A 20,904-nucleotide genomic window follows, 5' to 3' on the forward strand; every position below is an offset into this window, starting at 1 on the left:
TCGATAAATGAATTTCGTCATATACCAAGAACTGTTTCCAGTGTATGAGAAAAAATATTTTAATTTTGAGTCTTTGCTCCTTGTCTGAGTCACCAAATTTCAATTAGTTAAAATATTCTTCATTCTACAAAAAAAAAAGATTTTATAGAATAAGTGTGCTCTTAACGGTCACATTCAATTAGGTCCGATGATCACATTAATTAACTTTCACTTTTCATTTCAATCCTGCTGTCAAGTACATGAAACGGGAACTAAGCAATGTCCTACTTGACCTATCGTATTAACACTTTTACGGTCCAGTTACAATTCACATCAACAATCTAATTATAATTACTTAAAAGCCACGCAAATTAATTTTTCACAGCCATTTCGCAGCAAATTTTCACTTTTTTTCTGCCTTCTTGTATCCTTAATCCACCAAATTCCGAATTGCTACTCGAAACGCCCAATGACTGGTCGGGTTTATATCATCTCAACAGTATCTGGCCACTATCAGCATCACCAGTATTCATCATGCGCGTAGGCACTGGAAGTGGGAAATCAGACTTTGTGTCGCCAATATGGCTATTTCGATGAATTGAATGTGTGTCATATTACGTGCTCTTCTGTGCACAATGTATATATAAATAGCTGATATCATGGCGACATGGATGTCTAGGCTAGTTTTTATATCAGTATTACTTTTCGACGACATTACTTTTAGAGTTAGCACAGCATCCAGCAACAGTACCACTCAACTCTCTTTTTGGACAATTTTCAAATAAAATTATGAAAAAAATGTTGATTTAATACAATCTTTAGGGGTGCAAGTGTACATCGAGGGCTTGTCTGGCGAAATATTTAAATTCACAATCGAAACGAATCTAGACTGGAATAAAAGGCAACTTTAAACTATGAGCGTGTCTCAGCAAATGAAATTATAGAAAGTTTGGGGTGAGACGAATCTTCCAACTGGCTAACTGCAAATACATCTAAGAGATCGTCGTACTCTGTACGTGGTGGATACTCTTTCATATCAGGTTGTCCTGTGACGATTCTACAACAAGGAACAAATTGAAAACCAAACTTAACTGATTTGTTACCCCGACACAACGAAGTTTTTATATATTCTTTCGAAACTGACTATGGCTTGATTACTGTTGCTGAATGCTGTTTCACAAAGAAAAATCGGTAGAATAAAAAAGACACAGACATCCATGTCGCCAATGTGGAAGTAAGATCCTGTATACAAAAGAACACACAGCATGACACAGATTTAAACGAATCGGCGACACAAAGTCTGATTTCCCATTTTCTGCGCTTATGCGCATGATGTTTGCTGTGATGCTGATTGTGGTGGATGAAATGGTGCTGAGATGTTAATAATCGTGCGAGTCATTGGGCGTTTTGAGTACCGATTTGAAATTTGAGGGTTTAAGACCGAACATTTGAGTGTGATGGCTCCTGCGGAGAATTTCGGTGTTTTAATAAATTGCTAATTTTTGCTTAATGTGAGTTCAATTAAATTATTTTCGTAAATTGAAAGTATGTAATTACACGATTCGAACACGATTTTTCGAAAATTATTGTGAACACAGCTCCAAGTTGATTGGACTTCTATTTGAAAAAGAAAAAGTTTTTTAAGGAAAAGTTTAGACAAAATATTTAACTCTAAAAAGGATAACACGCCCATGGATTACTTACAATAATTTAACAAAATGGATAACTACAGATTAAGAAAAACTAATTCAAAAAATGGATAACACACCAACGGATTACGAACAATAATTCAATGGAGACTAACTTCTTCGTTCAATTTTTTTTTGTCTGACCCAAATTTAAACTGAAGTCAGCTACAGATAAATTGACAATTCACGTCAGGTCAGGCTGGAATAGTAATTTACGTGTCACGTTATTTTTCAAATAAGAGGCAGAAAACCCGAGAAAATTTATGAAAACCACCACGACAGAGTAAAGTTAACCTGGCAGGAGCGCTGTTTTGACTAGGGACCTGAATAATCTAGTAGCCCTAAATTTTTTGCGAATAAAATTTTTCAATTTACGTCAGTGTTCATTTGAGTTCATTTTCATATTAGGCGTTTCGAAAATGAACCACTCCTGCCTGGTTTATTTTACTCTGCCTTGGACCACATGTTTTCAGCCCCGACACATGAAAATAATGTTTTCACTACGCAGATGAGAAAATAGTCATCTTCTCTCCTCCGCTGAAACTTCGGAAGCCTTTGCTGTGAAAAATTGTGTTTACCTAGGGAAAAAACTTGGAAATTGCATTTTCTCGGGTGACTTGTGGCCGTCTGGACACAAACAACATCCTCGAAATTTTAAACTTTTCTTCAGTCGTTGAACAAATACAAATTTCTTCCCGATAACTGAGTCAGATCAGTCCCGGTAATCAAAACCTTAAAGCCCGGTTCATACATTTTTCCGTACATTTTTCGGCGAACGTTTGATTTCCCGGTGCCCAAATTTTTAGAGAAGATATTGTCCGGTTACGATGTTACTTCCATGCCCGAGTTAAATGTCCATAATATCAATCAGCACGGCAGAGTAAAATAAACCTTAACTTTACTCTGTCGTGCAATCAGACAAACTTCCTGAAAAATAATTTATTTGGATCATTGACCCTATCTAGAAGAAAATGTAAAAAAATTTCTGCATTCAAGCAGCTCGATTTTTAGACTAGTTCGATTATAAGAGCATCGCTCTTGTGCTGAAGTTAGAATTAAAAAGAGAACGGAATGGTTCAAAGCAACACACCATGTATGACGATGTAAATGGCAAATCTGACATAAGAAATTTTTGTGAATGGAACGTTGAACTTTATTCTTGGTATATGGTAGGGGAGAGCCACTGGAAGGACTTTCGTTTTAATTTAGTCTAACGGTTTCCATAAGATTGTTACAAACAAGACTCGTCTGCGCAAGCAATCATTGCCAAGGTAGTGACGTCATAATATTGTATGTGGCGAGTCGTTCATTCATAAAATTGTTGTATTCTAAAATGACCGCCAATGATTTTGGGAACAGTTGATCTGTGAATGTATACGTTTGTACCATTCACACCATAAGTGCGCTTCAGGATTTGAATTTTCGATGAATCGATGGATGAACCAATGAATTAAACAATAAATTTCAAAGCGTTCTTATATGAAAATATAGCGAGTTAACCAATTACAACGCTGCCTTTGCTTTGATTGTTGTGCGTTTTTTTGAATTTGCAGCGGACTTATATGGTGTGAATTGCGCGCATTGAGCTTAATTAAACATACAGGGTGCCTCAAATGAATTTCGTTTTACCATTATAAGTATACCTACATCGACAATCGAGATACATTGCTGTTTCAGATAATTTCTGTGTAAATATCGTTTTATATAAAATCATAAAGTCGAAATGGACCATTTACAGGTAAAGGAAATTCGTGCTGTAGATGGGAAAATATGTCATATGAGAGGTGAGGCGTAAAAAGTTAAGTTTTAAAAATTTCTTTTCGAATTGTTATTAAACTTAGAATATTCATTCACGGATAGTCTTTATTGCTGCCCTCATTCCCAATAATGTTTTCCCCAAACATATTTCATGCAGACTATCAGCAGATATTCGTGACCGCAGCATGGCCGAAGACAATACGCAGGCAGTGAATGCAAATGGTGATCAATCAAAGGAGACACCAAAAATTGCAAAAATGGGAAAATCGAAAGGCAGTCAAGAGGAAGATCCGGAAAATATGCCCAGTTCATTATTCATACTTAGCGAACAGAACTTAATACGTAGAGCTGCACGAGCGACCATTAATTCGATGGCATTCGAGTACTCTATTTTGGGCACAATTCTGGTGAATTGTATTGTTATGGCAATGGAGGAGCATCTACCATGCACAGACAAGTCGGTATTCACAGCAAAATTGGATAAAACGGAAAACTACTTTTTGGTGATTTTTTCGACGGAAACGTTCCTGAAAATCATCGCACAGGGTTTCATTTTGCATCCAGGTTCCTATATGCGAAATGTGTGGAATTCTATGGATTTTTTTGTTGTCACTACAGGGTTGGTATAACAATTCGTAGCTTCGATTAACATTTAACGGTAATAAATGGTTTAGAATCATTGCGGAGATTATGAAGTTGACGACGGATGGTAAATCTGGGAGTTTGAATTTTAAAGCCTTAAAGTCGATTCGAGTACTGAGACCATTGAAACTGATATCGGGTGTTCCAAGTAAGTATTTCCTAGGCCAAATGTAACTTCTAAATCAAAATGGATTGTGTTGCAAGGTTTACAAGTGGTTATGTCGTCGATTCTGAAGGCAATGGCGCCGCTACTACAAATCGGTTTATTGATTTTATTTGCAATCATTATATTTGCAATCATTGGATTGGAATTTTACTGTGGAGTTTTGCACAAAACTTGCTACAATTTGGAAAAGATAGGTGTGTGTTGCCTCCGCTCAGCTATCTTATTTAATACAGGATGATTGAAGCATTTTCTATAATTTTTCTCAGACGAAATTTATAACGAGGGAGAAAACCCCGTTCCCTGCAGTTCTGATTTTAAGAACGATAAAGGTGGTCCGGCTGGATTTGCTTGTGTAAATTTGACTGGCAGCACTTGCTTACAGAATTGGGATGGACCGAATCATGGAATCACTAGCTTTGATAATATTGTATTGGCTATGCTAACAGTTTTCCAATGCATTACGATGGAGGGCTGGACGCCGATTATGTATTGGGTAGAAGAACCTTAGTTATGTTTGCTAGAATTTAAATTATAGAAAACTTTCCTAATCAGATGAACGATGCCGTGGGATCGACTTGGAATTGGTTGTATTTCGTTCCACTGATAGTGATTGGTTCATTTTTTATGTTGAATTTGGTACTCGGAGTCCTTAGTGGGTATGTATCAAACTGTTAACGCTAAATCTGCTACCTCCTTTGTTCAAAGTATCGCGTAGGTTTTGGATCTCTTACTTCGTTATGTTCACCGAAAGTTCACTTAAATTTCTTTTACATGCTACATGCGTGGAAAACCGTACTTTTCATGTTTCAAGCACTACTTTCGACGCTCTCAGCATGTAAAATCCATTACATAACTCGGGATAAAAAATGAATCTTTTTATCCCTAGTCAGTGAAATTGAGACCGCTGCAGCTGTTTTTCAGTTGGATTGTTCATACAAAGTTCTCATACTCGTTTACACACATGAAAAAGTTAAACGCATACGAGAAGTAGTTACAAAACGTATAAAGACGTATAAGTCGTTTTGTTTGGATGAGTGGAATGGACCATGCAAATTCATGGCTAAATTTCACTGACGTCACCTGTATCAAGAGTTTTCAGATGATAGCCTCAATACAAACACCACGCACTGTTATAATATAAAAGGGGCCGACTCAAAATTTTAATCTATTTTGGTAGATAATTTCAAGTGGTTCTGGGTGGTTCCATTGGTCTAAAGTGATGATTGCATTGAGGCGAAACTAGGTCACTAGAATTCGGTTTATTTTCTTGTGATTTTCTCATTTAGTGAATTTGCCAAAGAAAGAGAAAAGGTAGAAAATCGTATGGCATTTTTGAAGCTCCGTCGAGATCAACAAGTCGAACAGGAATTCGACTGTTACATTGAATGGATATGTAAAGCCGGTAAAGTGAAATATTTGTCCACCTGAAACTCCAATTCCATTGAATGTTATTTCAGAGGAGCTTATTTTAAATGAAGAAAGAACTACTGAAGAGACTAAAAAACACATCATCGATGGTAAGATTTGTTTCCATTCCATCGCTGGGGCAACATTCGCTTAAAGAATAACCCTTCTATTATTTAGCTCGGCGACGAGCCAAAAAGAAGAAGTTGAGCAAAATGGGAAAATCAACTGACACCGAAGAAGAGGAAGAGGACTATGCGGAAGATGATGAAGGTATTTTGTTTTTGCCTATTTTCAATTAAGGGCCGTAACATTTTTTTTTGTCGTTGACGTTGGTCTTCTGTAGACAAGAAAAAGAAAAGAGGTAAATGTGATAGTAGGACGTGGTGGTGAGATAAAAAAAAAATTACGAAAACTCTGAGCGGCTCCGTTAACTTATTTTTTCATGAGTACTTTGCTTTGTTGATGATTTTCAATTGCAGTGAGTTGATTGTCTAAAGGCTTAGTACAAGCAATCAATATTCATAATGTGGATTTTTAGAATGTTTCGAGCTCAATTCGATTGGTTCAGCTCATTCAAATATTGTGTAAAATTTATGAAAATCGGACAAGGACTTCGGAGATTTGTTGGAATTCTAGAAGCCTTTCCTACCAAAATTCAAAAACAAAGAACTTTGAGCAAAATCAGACTAAGACTCTCCACCATTTCAAAATTTCTTTCCCTCTTATAAACAGCAAAAGCTTTGTAGTTCATAACAGCTTGTCTATCAGGATTTAAATAAAGCAACTTCCGCTTAGTTAGTAGGCTGACTCGCAAGTTTCGATTCGAAAGCTTTTTAAAATTTAAATTTTTTTTTTGTGTTTTGTCATTCATATCAGACAGGGAGACCGGAAAATTCAAAGGTTTTTGGTTGGCTGAAAAGCGGCTACGCTACTGGATCAGAAGCACCGTTAAAACTCAGATTTTCTATTGGTTCATTATAACTTTGGTATTTTTGAACACCGCCTGTGAAGCTGTCGAACACTATGGACAGCCAGATTGGCTAACACAGTTTTCAGGTGAGTCCTGGATCCAATGACTTTCGAAAATTTAAATGACTAGACATTTTCCACAGATTACGCCGAATTCATTTTCCTCTCTTTATTCATATCGGAAATGGTAATCAAGGTCTATGCTATCGGCTTACGTAAACATTTCGAATCGGCGTTCAATCGTTTCGATTTCATTGTAATTACCGGCTCAATATTTGAGGTAGCCTGGTCACACTTCAAAGACGATACATTCGGTCTATCCGTTCTGCGAGCATTACGCTTGCTTCGTATATTTAAAGTGACGTCGTACTGGTCATCGTTGCGGAATCTAGTCATCTCGCTATTGAATTCAATGAAGTCGATCATTTCGTTGCTTTTCCTATTGTTCCTGTTTATATTCATTTTTGGTCTGTTGGGAATGCAGTTGTTTGGTGGAAAATTCAATTTTGACGACGAAACACCGGATGCCCACTTTAACACATTTTCACCGGCATTGCTAACTGTTTTTCAAATTTTAACGGGAGAGGATTGGAATGAAGTCATGTACGATGGTATCAAGTCTCAGGGCGGCATACGTGGCTATGGATTGTATTATTCTTTGTGAGTCAGCATAGAATAGCAGTAAATTTCTCAAATTCGATTTGAAATTTCATTGAAATTTGCAGATACTTCATCATTCTCACACTGTTCGGCAACTACACTCTGCTAAACGTCTTCTTGGCTATAGCAGTGGACAATTTAGCCAGTGCACAAGGTCGGCATCGGATTTGATAATTGTAAATTTGCCTTTTTTCAAACCTTGTCGTCTTTCCTCATCACAGAGCTCACAGCAGCAGAAGAACATCAGAAGGAAGCGGATAAAGAGAAGCAATGGCAGGAACTACAACGAGAAATCGAGAGCTTAAAAGCTGATGATCCAGCGAAGGTGAATGATTTGACAAAACAGCAAGAAGCCATTAAGCCACAAGAAAAGGAGGAGGAAGCAAATGAAGAAGAAGATGAAAACGGACCGAAGGAAATGCTACCATATTCGTCAATGTTCTGTTTGTCACCTACAAATCCGTTAGTCTCAACACTCCCAATTATTATCGGTTCTAAAAATCCACACAAAATTCATCAATTCATTTCAGTATCCGTCGCGGTGCTCATTGGATCGTAAACATGAAATATTTTGATTTCTTCATAATGTTCGTCATTGCGTTGTCATCGATTGCACTTGCCGCTGAAGATCCGGTTGTCGAACAGAGCAAAATCAATGTATTTCTGGATAAGGTCGACGTTGGATTTACTGCAGTATTTGCCATGGAAATGGTACTGAAAGTGATCGACTTGGGAATCATATGTCATCCGAAAAGTTATTTACGCGACATCTGGAATATCATGGACTCGGTGGTTGTCATCTGTGCTATTGTCAGCATGATACTGAAAATGATGTAAAAAAAATTATTTGAAAGGCGGAACTCAACACTGGTTTCATAATTTTCAATGTAAATTACAGTGCTGGCGAAGAAAAGAGTAGCATGTCCCAGAATCTACAAACAATGAAGTCATTGAGAGTATTGAGAGTTTTACGCCCGCTGAAAACCATTAAGCGAATTCCAAAACTGAAAGCAGTTTTCGATTGTGTGGTAAATTCCCTGAAGAATGTGGTCAACATATTGGTGGTGTATTTGCTGTTCAATTTCATTTTTGCTGTGATTGGTGTCAAATTGTACAATGGAAAGTTTCATTACTGCACGGACGAGAGTAAGAAATCTCGAGCCGATTGTCAGTGAGTATTGTTCTGTTCATAGGAAATGTAACCGGCAAAATTTAACATAAAACACCCCGGCTAAAACCGAAAATCGGTTTTTGTTTGAAAAAATTTTCCAGTTTCATTCCCTATCTATTCACTGTCTTACAGAGTATAACATTGCTGATTTAACTCGATTTCAGAGGAAATTTCTTTTCTTACGGGGACGGAATGCTACCATCATCCGAACAGCGACAATGGAAAGTCCAAACCTTTCACTACGACAATGTAATGACCGCAATGTTAACTCTATTTGTCGTGCAAAGTACGGAAGGATGGCCAGTGTAAGATCACGTTCTCCGACATGACTCTTGCAGGGGTCGTCAGGGGTCGTATTTGGTCCTTACTTCCTTATTTTTCCAACTTGTTTCCTATTTGTCCTTATACTTCATGAAGAACTGAAGTATGAATAATTGGATAAATCAACCTTGACATCGACTTCCTGAAAGAGGATTCAACCTGGGCAAGTTTTGTCATATCGTCATTCTATTCACAAAAGACAAAGCGAATAAAGCGTTAAGAATGCTGAAAGATGTCATTTTGCAGTAAGAAGCTCGTTTCAAAGTTCTAATGCCGACACAGCGATAAGGCTGTAAACTAGAAAGTATTTAAATATAGATGGAAATGGAGCGCAATTCTTCACCGGAAGTCATCATATTGAGGAGTGGGAGATTGAGAATCGATTTATTCGTTGAGAAACCTCACTAACAGCCGTTTACGGCCAATAACAAGTGCAGTCTGAACCACCGGCTCAACGTGACTTCTGAACCAACCCCGCGAAGTATGGAAATACTCTCTGATGAAAGTGAGATGTTTATAATTCATACTATTTTGGGTTAGGCGAGTCATCCAGTGTGAACATCGTTCCAGCCACTAAACACTTAATGCATTAAATAATCGATAGAAAAAATCCATGTGGTATTGGGTGTCCACGTTTCCACGTCAAACAACGTGTTGCTATTGCTACTAGTTACACACTGTTAAAAAATTGTATGAAGAAAAGTTCGTCTAGAGATCCTAAAATTTGTACTGTATTTGAAGGATGGATCAGTTGTCTTACGGCGTTCCGGTGCGTTGTGTCAGTCAATAAGTATAAGTGAAAATCGAATTTTCCTATTATGATCAAGTGTGCTTGTTCACGGTGGGGTTGAACGAAACTTCGCGACACCACCTCTGATTTTTTTTTTTCATGTTCTGGTTGAGGGACTCGAGTACTACACGATTTCCACATATTTTTGGGGTAAATTTCCTCTGTAGCGAAATCAGCTTTAACCAGCTACAGATACACGTAATTAATGTGAGAAATGCTTCAAATAACTTAAACCACTTATTTATTAAGAATGGATAACAATACCACTCATCCTAAACGTACGGGCACTTCAAGATAGATGATAAATTGAAAATTTCGTCGTAGAGTGACCTTGCTACAAACGAAATGTCGTAACAGATACTTGTTGTGAGGTTGGTATGGCAAGTTTGATATCGTTGTAAAGCTAAGACTGCAGGCTGATCAGGCATTATTGTTTTGATACATGAAGGGTCTACCTGTGTATTAAAGATGAGTTGAAGTTTCGCCGAGGATGATGAAAATAAACTTTTTCAAAATTTGAAATTCAATATTCCGGAGGTACAAAACTTTATTTAATTGGAAAACACACTAATTCCAGGGGTGGTGTTATCTAATACGGAGAAAAAATCAAGTTCAAACGAATACACCAAAACAAACAAACAGGGCATAATTGCTCTTCCCTTTCCCATGGATCGCGTGAAGCGAAAATGGAGATGAAATGCTGTTTCGACCTCCGGATACAGTGGCGGTCAGAGGTTAGCGTGGTCTAACCATCTTCAATATTTAATATTGTACAATACAGACAAATTTTGTAAAATCCATTCTCGGCGTTTAATGGTGCATGGAATCTTCTACCATTATCGCCATTCAAAGAGTTTCAAACTTTTCTCGTCTTAGACATATCACCATTCAAAAATGTCAAAATTTCGACTTTAGCTGGCTGTTGCTCCGTGGCCAGGTTGTTGAGAGAAGCAATTTTGACACTAATTAACGTACAATTAAACCCTCTATCCGTTGCTATAACAATCTGTATTCATATTGACTCGTGGGTCCCGCACGGCCACGTGTGGCGGTTCTCCGAAACGGCTGGACAGATCCGGAAACTGAATACAATTTCATGTAGTACTCAACCAGAACATGAAACAAAATCAGTGGTGGTGTCACGACTCTATTTAAGTTTTGTTCAACACCACCGTGTGTTCTCTTCATCAGTTACATATCAGTTACGCACGAAGAATCAAAAGCAAGCAGTGAGAAAAGATAAAAAGTTTTGAAGAAGATGGAAATATTGATTTTTAAAGCATAGATTGATATAGATGGAAAAAGTAGCAAAATACTGAGGATAGACCTGCTCTTGGAAAATAAAATCAAAATGCAAAAGCTGCGAAAATTCGGGTTGCGGAATTATATCGAAACCGCCGAAAACTCCGAACTCGGAACTCAAACTTTGTTGAGCCCCACCAATAGAGCTATTTTTTAACATTTGTTCCAAAATCGCATCAATTCCTTATAAGGAACTTGTTTACGACCCCTGCTCTTGTCGTTCATTCTATTACAATTACGATTATTCACAGTGTTCTCAAGGCATCAATGGATGCATATCAAAAGGACACAGCTCCCGTTCCAAACTATCGTACCGAAATGTCAATTTACTACATCGTCTACTTTATCGTGTTTCCGTTTTTCTTTGTTAACATTTTCGTCGCCTTGATCATCGTCACGTTTCAGGAGCAGGGCGAGGCTGAGCTGGAAGACGGTGGCGTTGACAAAAATCAAGTAACAATCTTTCGCCTCTAGATTGATAGACTACTAACAAACTTTTCTTCCTAGAAATCTTGCATTGATTTTGCAATCAATGCACGGCCAACGGAGCGATACATTCCGGAAGATCGAGATACTTTTCAATATAAAGTTTGGAGTTTTGTTGTATCACCTCCGGTGGAGAATTTTGTTATGGCGTTGATAGTGTTGAACACTATTTTACTGATGATGAAGGTACGACGGATGGAATGTCTCGTAGAATTATTTTTCCTTTTTGCCAACGCCCTAGGCAGATAGGATTGAAATCACGGGCTGGACACTCTATGAATAACAGCATTTAAAAAATGAAGAACAGCGTGAATAGTGTCAGGCCCGTGATTGAAATTTAATTTTCTTTGCTGTCTATTATGTACTAAACAAAATGACCGCACTACTTAATAATTCCCTACAGTTCCACGGTCAAAGTGAAACGTACGAAAAAGTCATGCAGTTCATCAATATGGCCTTTACTGGAATGTTCACCATCGAAACAATTTTGAAAATTATTGGATTTCGATTCAGGGTTTGTGTGTATTAAATACCACACCCCGTCGGTACACCTAATAGATCAAATGATAACTCCGTTTCAGAAATTCTTCCAAGATCCGTGGAATGTTTTCGACTTCATAACGGTGGTGGGAAGTGTTGCGGAAGCGATCATAACTTTAATGGCGGTACTACATAATTGTCGTATGTCTATAAATGTTTCTATTACGAAATGACTTCTTTTAGGGAGAGCCAAAGTTGAATGATCCCGATTCGGAATTCGCCCGTTTGAACCCATATGCTGGATGGTTTGACAAACAGAAAATCACTGATGGGGTATGATCGAACAGATTTGAGTCTCCTTGTTGATTAATCAACGAATACAACTTTTTAGGACAAAGGCCTAAATGTTGGGTTCTTACGGCTTTTTCGTGCAGCTCGATTGATCAAATTAATGCGTCAAGGCGCCACTATTCGGGTACTACTCTGGACATTTGTTCAGTCATTCAAGGCACTGCCTTATGTATGTTTACTGATTGCAATGCTGTTCTTCATTTATGCCGTCGTTGGGATGCAGGTTAACAATTTTTAAAATTCTTCTTAATTATTAAGTCTGCTAATCGGTCAATTGTAGGTTTTCGGAAACATAGAAATAAATCCCGACACATCGATCACAAGACATAATAATTTTCAGGAGTTTGGCAAAGCACTCATGCTGTTATTCAGGTGAAAATCCGTTATTTCTATTCAATCGTCGTGTTACCACTCTAGAAACTGATTTCTTTGATTCAAATAGATCATCAACGGGTGAAGCGTGGCCGAACATAATGTTAGATTGCATGCAAAATCGAAATTGTGAGAAGGGTTCCGATAAAAAACATGGCGAATGTGGATCTCCAGTTTCAGTGATATATTTCGTGTCTTTCATCTTCTTTTGCTCGTTTTTGGTGAGTGTTTAGTAAACACCAATGAAGGAAACCATTCTCCTTACTTATCACCATCAGATGCTAAACTTGTTTGTGGCCGTTATAATGGATAATTTTGACTATCTAACGAGAGATTCGAGTATTTTGGGAGCACATCATTTGGACGAATACATTCGAATTTGGACCGAGTTCGACCCGAGTGCATCGTAATTATAAATTCAATTTTATACTTCCTCCCCTTCCTCCAATTTAATCAATCGAATCGTTTCACTTCCAGAGGCAAGATTAATTATCGGGAAATGTACGACGCTCTCAAAACCATCGACCCACCGTTAGGATTCGGCAAGTAAGACAGACCCTCGGAAGTGGTCGCTGCTCTTTCCTTAAATTTTTCCATTCCAGACAATGTCCCAGTCGATTAGCGTACAAAAAACTGATTCGAATGAATATGCCAGTGGATGCAGAAGGAAATGTTAATTTTACCACCACATTGTTCGCGTTAATTCGGGAAAATTTGTGCATTCATATGCGACCTGGTACAAATTGTTGTTTACTTTGATAAATTTTCTCAGTTCTATAACAAACATCTGAATGATTTCCAGCCGATGAAATGGATCAGGCCGATGAGGAACTGCGAGAAACTATCAAACATATGTGGCCGTTTCAAGGGCCGAAGATGATCGATTTGCTAGTGCCGCCAAAGGAAATGCTGAATGGTGAAAATATGACGGTGGGAAAAATCTACGGCGGTCTGTTGATTTTAGAGTCTTGGCGATCGTCACGATTCGGGAAAAATACCAGCAATTTGCCGGTGAGTTTTATTTACAGTATGTTCACATGAAATGTTTCAATCAACAAAGTACGTTAAAAACGATGGAGCAGAGTTTTAGATTTGCACAGCCACCCTTTTATTTTCAATTTTTGAATGATGTATAAAGGGGAGAAAATTTGATTAAATTCAACAAAATATCTCGTTGACATTTACATTCTGGCATGGTAGATAAGTTTTCGTTCAACTTTGCTAGTAAGTCATTCTGGAAAACTCTTTTGAATTTGCATTTAACCAGTACAAAGACAGAGATATAAATTAACAACATTGGTAAACCATCATCGACAGAACGGAAAAGTAAACAAGTGGTACATACAAAAGATTGATAAACGATGACAAAAATGTATAAGGAGCTCTGGCCAATTAGGCTTTTGCATGCAGTGAAGTATGTTAAAACTCTGTGGTTAAAACAAGTGAAGCAAAAGATTTTGTTTTGATCTGTTGAAAATGCTTAGATCAAATCGAGAGATTCGAAACATTTCCAATCAAGCATACTTGAAGACTGGTGAATTTCTTTATTGCCTGCCCCATGCGAAAATGATCCATTACGTATGAAGAATATTTTCGGTTCATTTTATGTGAAATCCTATGCGATAAAGCAATAAACCAGAATACATTTGGATACTACTATGTGATTCATCAATTCGGCAACAATCTTGTGGTACTCGCAAACTCACTCGTGTGTTTTTGAGTAGGTCGATTGTTTTTCGACAAGTGTAATTGGTAGTAATATACAATGTATATTATACATTTCTCAAAAAGTTACCGAAGTTTGTTGCTCAAAATAGTTATTTATGTATCTGTTTTGGACGATTATTTTTAGGCAATTTCGAGAGTTGTACTACATGCGAACGTGCCTAAAATCAATCGTCCAAAACAGATACTCAAAAAAATTTTCATGTAAGGGGTCGAAAACCAGAGAAAAATCTCAAAACTCCCTCATTCTCGGCCCAGACACATGAAAAAGACTCTTGTGAGATTGCTCTTATCCAACACACTTCAAGTGCTTCGAGTGACAGCTGCCAAATAGTACTATTAAAAAAAGTTCCACATTTTTTTACAGTGCTGAAATTAGTTTGATACACTGCACTGTCCAGTATTACATTGAATCTACTGTTATTTTTTAGGACCTTGGGATTCAATTTTTTACTAGGGTCGAAGCTGGTCAATTTTGAAAGGAGTGAAGTGGATGTAAATTACATGTTAGTTGGTGTCAGTGCATTAAGCATGTCTCTGCTACTATACATATCATACACGGGGATAGAACACTTACAAACACTTACAGTTTCAATTTGACCTGAAGTTGACCAATTTACAGTCTCAATTAACCTCGCAGATACTATATCCGTACACGGGACATATTTGCGAATTATAGAAAAAATGAAATTGCATTCAACTAGCTCTATTTAGTTTTTTTGATAGGTTAAAACAGAAGAGAATCTCTAGCCTATGTGAAACGGAGCCAAATAAATTAAATTTTATTTTTCTTACAATTCATTAATTTCACATGTCCCATTTCTGCATTTAACTATTCATATGTGCAATGGGAAGCCATTGATGTCGAGTAACAACATGTAGTTTAGTGTTTAAACAATTCAAGATCATATCTAATGCGATCATTTTTTCGAAAACAATTTTCTAGCAAAATGTTCAACCTGAAGTTGTTAAATGTTAAATTCTGGTCATTGTTGTTGTGTTCCTCACTGGATTTTCTTTTCGACAATTCGACTTTCACTTATAAAATCTAGATTTGTATTTATTGAATTCTGGCTAGGCACGCACTAACAATAGGGTGGGTCGATTTTAACAACTTGAAAATCCACACCTAATGGCATGTGTAGCTTGCCAAAACTAGTCAAACTGCATCATTACTTTTTCTTTTCCGAATACTTTTGAGTACCGCACAATAGATTGTATGGGTCTGTCAGGCTTCTTTGAAATTTTGATATATTTTTTTTGAAAAAAGCTTTGGAAAGCCTTGTAGAGGCTGAAATAGACTGAAACAAACAAAATCAACTAATTTTGAAAAAATCGGTGCAGTCGAAGTGAAAAAATGTACATTTTCTATATAAAATTGGGGGTCTGTCAACTTTGAACCACCATAATGTACAATAAACTTCCTCAAATTTGATTAAATCTATCTGTTAGAGTTAGAATGGGTAAAAACGACAATGATTGATTATTACCGAAGTAATAGTTCCAGAGGTCTATTAGAAAAAAATCATGTTAAAAACGTCATTTTTCGAAGTAGTATATTCTGATGTTAGAACGAAATATGATCCTTCGAATCTACTACTACTACAACGCTACATAAATGCATTTAAGATTAGTTTGATATTTCCAAAGATCTCTTACACAAGTTGAGCAAACATCGAAAATCATGTCCGACCACGAAATAGAATGGTAAACGTTTTGGAGCGTGTTCAAATGTAAAACATTCTACAGATTCTATTCACTGCCAGTTATTCCCAATTCAGTTTCAGTTGTCGCAAGGAAATCTGTAGAAATTTCCGTTGTTGGCTCAGGAAGTTCAGTTAAACGTAATTGTCGGTCACCACTATTTCTGACACATTTACAGCGAGCAATATCAAAAAGTTTTTCGCTATCGTCATATGTTTCTTTTCTTTTTCTTGTGTCTTTTTCCAAATTAGAAGAACCTCATGTACAACATCAGGAACAAAAAACTCCAACAGTTCGTTTTTGTTTTCATCATCAAGTTTATTGTTGTAACTCAGACATATTCTCCTTATGATGTCAAGTTTTGTTGGCAGGCTTTCTTCACTTAAAACACTTGACTTGATAAAGCCAAATCGGCCTTCAGATGATAACGCTCCCCGAGACGTTGATTGCTCACTTTGTTCCCATTATTTTTCGTGGTCGGACATGATTTTCGATGTTTGCTCAACTTGTGTAAGAGATCTTTGGAAATATCAAACTAATCTGAAATGAATTTATGTAGCGTTGTAGTAGTAGTAGATTCGAAGGATCATATTTCGTTCTAACATCAGAATCTACTACTTCGAAAAATCACGTTTTTAACATGATTTTTTTTTTCTAATAGACCTCTGGAACTATTACTTCGGTAATAATCAATCTGAGACATTCCGACAATATATATCATTGTCGTTTTTACCCATTCTAACTCTAACAGACAGACTTAATCAAATTTGAGGAAGTTTATTGTACATTATGGTGGTTCAAAGTTGACAGACCCCCAATTTTATATAGAAAATGTACATTTTTTCACTTCGACTGCACCGATTTTTTCAAAATAAGTTGATTTTGTTTGTTTTAGTCTATTTCAGCATCTACAAGGCTTTCCAAAGCTTTTTTCAAAAAAAATTATATGAAAATTTCAAAGAAGCCTGACAGACCCATTCAATCTATTGTGCGGTACTCAAAAGTATTCGGAAAAGAAAAATTAATGATGCAGTTTGACTAGTTTTGGCAAGCTACACATGCCACTAGGTGTGGATTTTCAAGTTGTTAAAATCGACCCACCCTAACTAACAACAAGAATGAAATACTAAGATAAGAAATCTAGATTTTCATTTGATAAACACATTTGTGTAGAATCATTTACAAACCACAACAACTCCAAAAGAGAAAACATGTCGAGTTTCACTTTTCTCTCCATGTATAATCATTAAATCTGCTAATTACATCTCTTTTTCAGTAGAAAATCTTTTACTTCATATGTTTTAATGTGCGCTTTATTATATAAGAAAACGTTACACAGAGTTCGACCTTAATTTTTTTCGTCGTTGTCGATACCAGGTGAATATTAGTATTAGTACTAGTACTGGTTTCATCTATTATGCTTCTTATTTTATTCATTAAACAGATGGTAACAGTTGGATCATTTGCAGAGTCAATGGAATTTATTTAATAAATTTTTCAAATTATTTTCGTTTCAGTTTCTACCTGAAATTAGTTGCTTCGAAACCATTTTTCCCTCCATTCATTATTCTGTTTTACGTGGAATTGGCTTTTAAAAAACTATTTGAAGAATAGCTTAACTCGAGCAAATGATTAGTTGTTTCAACACAAGACACTAGCAATGATGTCCAAATTGACCAACAAAAAAGGTTGGTACGGTCGAAATTCAAACCTGCTTTTTCATTGTGGTGGATGTGGTGTTTTCACACAAAAACTCTTACAGTTTGTCTAACAATTTTACAATGTAAAGCGACGGACTAATTTAAATCGACAGATGGCTCGAAAAGATCGTTTCTTTGTAAACTTTTTTGTTAGCACATACTGCAAGTAGATTGCTGGAATGAAACTTGGATGTTAGTCAATTGTTGTGGCGACCATGATCTGATTATGTAGATTTAGAATATGCCTATAATCAGCTTTTGCATGATGATCTAATTGGTTCGGCAGCTTTTTTAATAAATGGCGTGGGATCGTGTGTTTTTTGTCAGGTTGGACATAATTTTTCTTTTCTTATGTCGAGCCGCTCCGCTACTAAACGCATAGCTACAATGTTTTACGTTCGTCATTTCAGCTATTTGGCTTGCATAACACAAATAACAATGAAGTCAAACAGGACGACAATCAACAACATCTTCATCCAGATCAGGCGAACTTGGAAAATCGTCGGTCAAGTTTCAGGTCACTAAACTGAAATTTTACTAAAAGAAAATAACAACCTATCATTCCCAAACGTCTTTTTCTCATAGGCCTCCACTTGTACGATCACCTCGCTCTCCAAGCCAACAAGGAATAGTAGATGCGGTCTCAAATGTTGTCGAATTTGTAAAGGATGAAAAAACGTATCGTGGTCGACGATACTTACAGTCCCGTTATCCGAAAGGAACGTCATCAGCTTCGACGAGTCCAGACCTAGATCGTCATTCGAGGGAACGACATCGATTGGGTCATGCTCCGTATGAAGTCAGTCCCAGAGCTTACGTTCAAAAACCTCGATTACACCGTAAGGGAACAACATCGAGTTCGTCGAGTCCATACACGTACGACTCGTATTCTAACCGCCGCAATCAATCTAGCTACGAATCATATGAGTACGATACCCATGTTTTGACCGGAAAATCTCGATCACCGAGTCCTAGTCAACGAAATGGTAATTTTGCTGTCTGTTACTCCATTGAACATTTATCATTCCGTTTTTTCTGTAGGCCATCGTCGCACTTACGGGTCAAGAAATTACAATGGACGAAAATTACCACCAACGCCGAAGCAACCATCAACTCTTCAAGTTCCATTCCAATCTAACTTGAATTTACCGAGATTAGACACGAGCCCTTCCTCGGTACGAAAGTTTTGGTCCAAATCTGGAAGCAAAACGATTACACTTTACGAATCTCATTTCAGTTGATCGGTGCTCACACCCAACCGATTCTTCAAATTTTACCGCACTCGCTGAATGGAAACAATTTTCTTTACAACAATCATAACCAACACCTCAAGTACGATGACATTGATCGAGAATTGTACGAACGTGAACGTGACGTCGATAGTGAATGTGGCATAAACAGTCCCCCAGAAAAACGGAAATGGGGCGACGGTCCATTGTCATTTGAAGAAGCAATTCTGCTCTCGCGACCTATTCGTTCATCTTCGGTTGTCTGGGACGGTTTGAAGACTACTGTTGTCGGTTATTCGGCTCAAGATTCCGTTTTGGATGACGATGGATGGTGCTAGCACACCCTCACGACCAAAGGATTCTTTTGATCCTATTAGTCTCTTTACAAAATACAAATCTTTTCTTTGCAGAAGCACTTTTATGATGGTCTTTTAGTCGGTGATTTTTGTGAGCATCGAATTTATTGAATTGTTGGAACTGAAGTTAAAGTTTAAATGTTAGTTGAAGGAAACGTAAAAACTGGTTGTTTATTGCATCATGTTAAGGGTATATCGTATCGTTAGAAAATGAAGTAGAAGAGCCGCATTGAAAGTAACTCGTTTTCGAATTCAAATTTGCATTGATTTACAGAGATTTTTACAATTCAAACAGTAACATTAACATAGCTACCATTGTCGGCCATATTATAGTAAAGCCGGCATGTGAAACGTGCGCACATTTATAAATTTCTAAAAATCGTCAAACGCAATCGAATGTAATCCGACTAGTTTTTTCTATTAAAGTTTAGATGAATTAAACAAAAAATGTTGATTTATTAATGGAGGATGATCTGGGCTAAGTTTTTAAATGCTGACTCCTTGAAATATAAAGTTTCCGAATTCAAGAAAGCATACATTTTGTAGATTCAAGAAGAATCGGATAACGTATCCTTGGTCAAGGTCCATTTTCACCCTTGATGCAATACATAAATGAACACTTGTTCCATTCTGAGAATTTTACTTTTGTTGAGCGGGTATGGCTCTGAGACAAATATACTCCAGAGGAGTCGCGAAAAAAGTTTTTTTTTATCAAAAAATCCAAACAGAAGAAATCTGATTAAACTTAGATGACGTAACGCTCGTGAGGGTCAGTGTGGAGGATACCATCGTTTACCAAACTTCGTTGTCCGACTCACCTAGCCGACGCTACAAGTAAGAAACCTCGAAAAAAATGAAACTTTAGAAGGACTTTGTCCGGCTGTGGAAGCAAGGAGCAGGAAGCTATAACCAGGAATTTTGAATTTTTTGACCTGACCTTTTGAAAATCACGGTTTTTTAACTTTGATGAGCCAGAACGGTTCTGGCAGAATCAGCCACTATTATATCCATTAAGCCTGATATTTGTACCAATGTTGTCAGAAGGCTAACTTCCATGGTGGATGAAGGATGAGGTTCCACTCCTTCGATCTCGACGGATGGTTTTTTTTTCTTATCAATTATATTTTAGGACACTTTTCTGACTGATAAGCAACAAGTAAGGCCACTAACGTGGCACTCCCGTTTCTCAATTTTATCGATCTGTAAGGTCTTATGAATATTTGAATTGTTGTAAGGGGTTGTTGTGGGTTGTGGACAAACCCGGACAAATAAATAAGATAATATTTGAAAAATATTTACAAGATTCATTTTCGATTTTCTTACAACTTGATTTGTGACAATTCATCAGATTATACAATCCTAAAAAGATTTTAATTCATTGGAAATTACAATTGATGATTTAATGTATAGACCGAGGGAGACGTTTGGGGGTGTTTTCAAAGAAAAGCATCGGATATCCTACGGCTGAATCCTAAAAAAATGGTCTTGAAGGTCTTATTGGCTAAGGTGTGGGAGGCCGTTTTCGAAAAAAGGCCGTGCAGGTTTTGTCGACTGACTTCTGGGAGACCGTTTTCGAAAATAGGCCTTGTAGGTCTTGACGACTGACTCCTGGGAGACCGTTTTCGAAAATTGGCCTCGTAGGTCCTGT

At 37.1% G+C, this 20,904-nt stretch overlaps 1 protein-coding gene across 2 annotated transcripts; it reads left to right on the forward strand.

Annotated features, from left to right (window-relative positions):
• The first annotated feature begins 1,382 nt into the window (after nucleotides 1-1,382).
• LOC119082338 (voltage-dependent calcium channel type A subunit alpha-1-like) lies at nucleotides 1,383-19,697 on the forward strand. Of its 2 annotated transcripts, XM_037191846.1 has the most exons (34): nucleotides 1,383-1,490; nucleotides 3,406-3,451; nucleotides 3,583-4,044; nucleotides 4,100-4,215; nucleotides 4,272-4,427; nucleotides 4,500-4,726; nucleotides 4,786-4,889; nucleotides 5,520-5,635; nucleotides 5,691-5,750; nucleotides 5,818-5,910; nucleotides 5,984-6,001; nucleotides 6,517-6,696; nucleotides 6,753-7,269; nucleotides 7,335-7,423; nucleotides 7,491-7,731; nucleotides 7,800-8,102; nucleotides 8,168-8,440; nucleotides 8,605-8,745; nucleotides 11,105-11,306; nucleotides 11,361-11,525; nucleotides 11,743-11,853; nucleotides 11,921-12,004; nucleotides 12,063-12,152; nucleotides 12,211-12,393; nucleotides 12,451-12,542; nucleotides 12,613-12,763; nucleotides 12,821-12,948; nucleotides 13,020-13,088; nucleotides 13,145-13,278; nucleotides 13,345-13,553; nucleotides 18,082-18,188; nucleotides 18,257-18,657; nucleotides 18,713-18,846; nucleotides 18,909-19,697. In XM_037191846.1, exons 2-34 carry the CDS (start codon nucleotides 3,438-3,440, stop codon nucleotides 19,236-19,238), a joined length of 5,700 nt encoding a protein of 1,899 aa, XP_037047741.1. In that variant the 5' UTR covers nucleotides 1,383-1,490; nucleotides 3,406-3,437; the 3' UTR covers nucleotides 19,239-19,697. The 2 variants fall into 2 exon arrangements, with proteins under 2 accessions (XP_037047741.1, XP_037047742.1); XM_037191847.1 differs by lacking the exon at nucleotides 1,383-1,490 and having other exon boundaries at nucleotides 3,392-3,451.
• The last annotated feature ends 1,207 nt before the right edge of the window (nucleotides 19,698-20,904 follow it).

This window comes from Bradysia coprophila, unplaced genomic scaffold (genome assembly GCF_014529535.1).
Source record: "Bradysia coprophila strain Holo2 unplaced genomic scaffold, BU_Bcop_v1 contig_415, whole genome shotgun sequence".
Lineage (NCBI taxonomy): Eukaryota > Metazoa > Arthropoda > Insecta > Diptera > Sciaridae > Bradysia > Bradysia coprophila.

Excerpts from the sequence above, each read along its gene's own strand:
- LOC119082338 (XM_037191846.1), top strand. Across the intron at positions 5,751-5,817 it reads TAAAAAACACATCATCGATG|CTCGGCGACGAGCCAAAAAG; the intron begins GTAAGATTTGTT and ends TCTATTATTTAG. Across the intron at positions 12,949-13,019 it reads GAGTTCGACCCGAGTGCATC|AGGCAAGATTAATTATCGGG; the intron begins GTAATTATAAAT and ends TTTCACTTCCAG.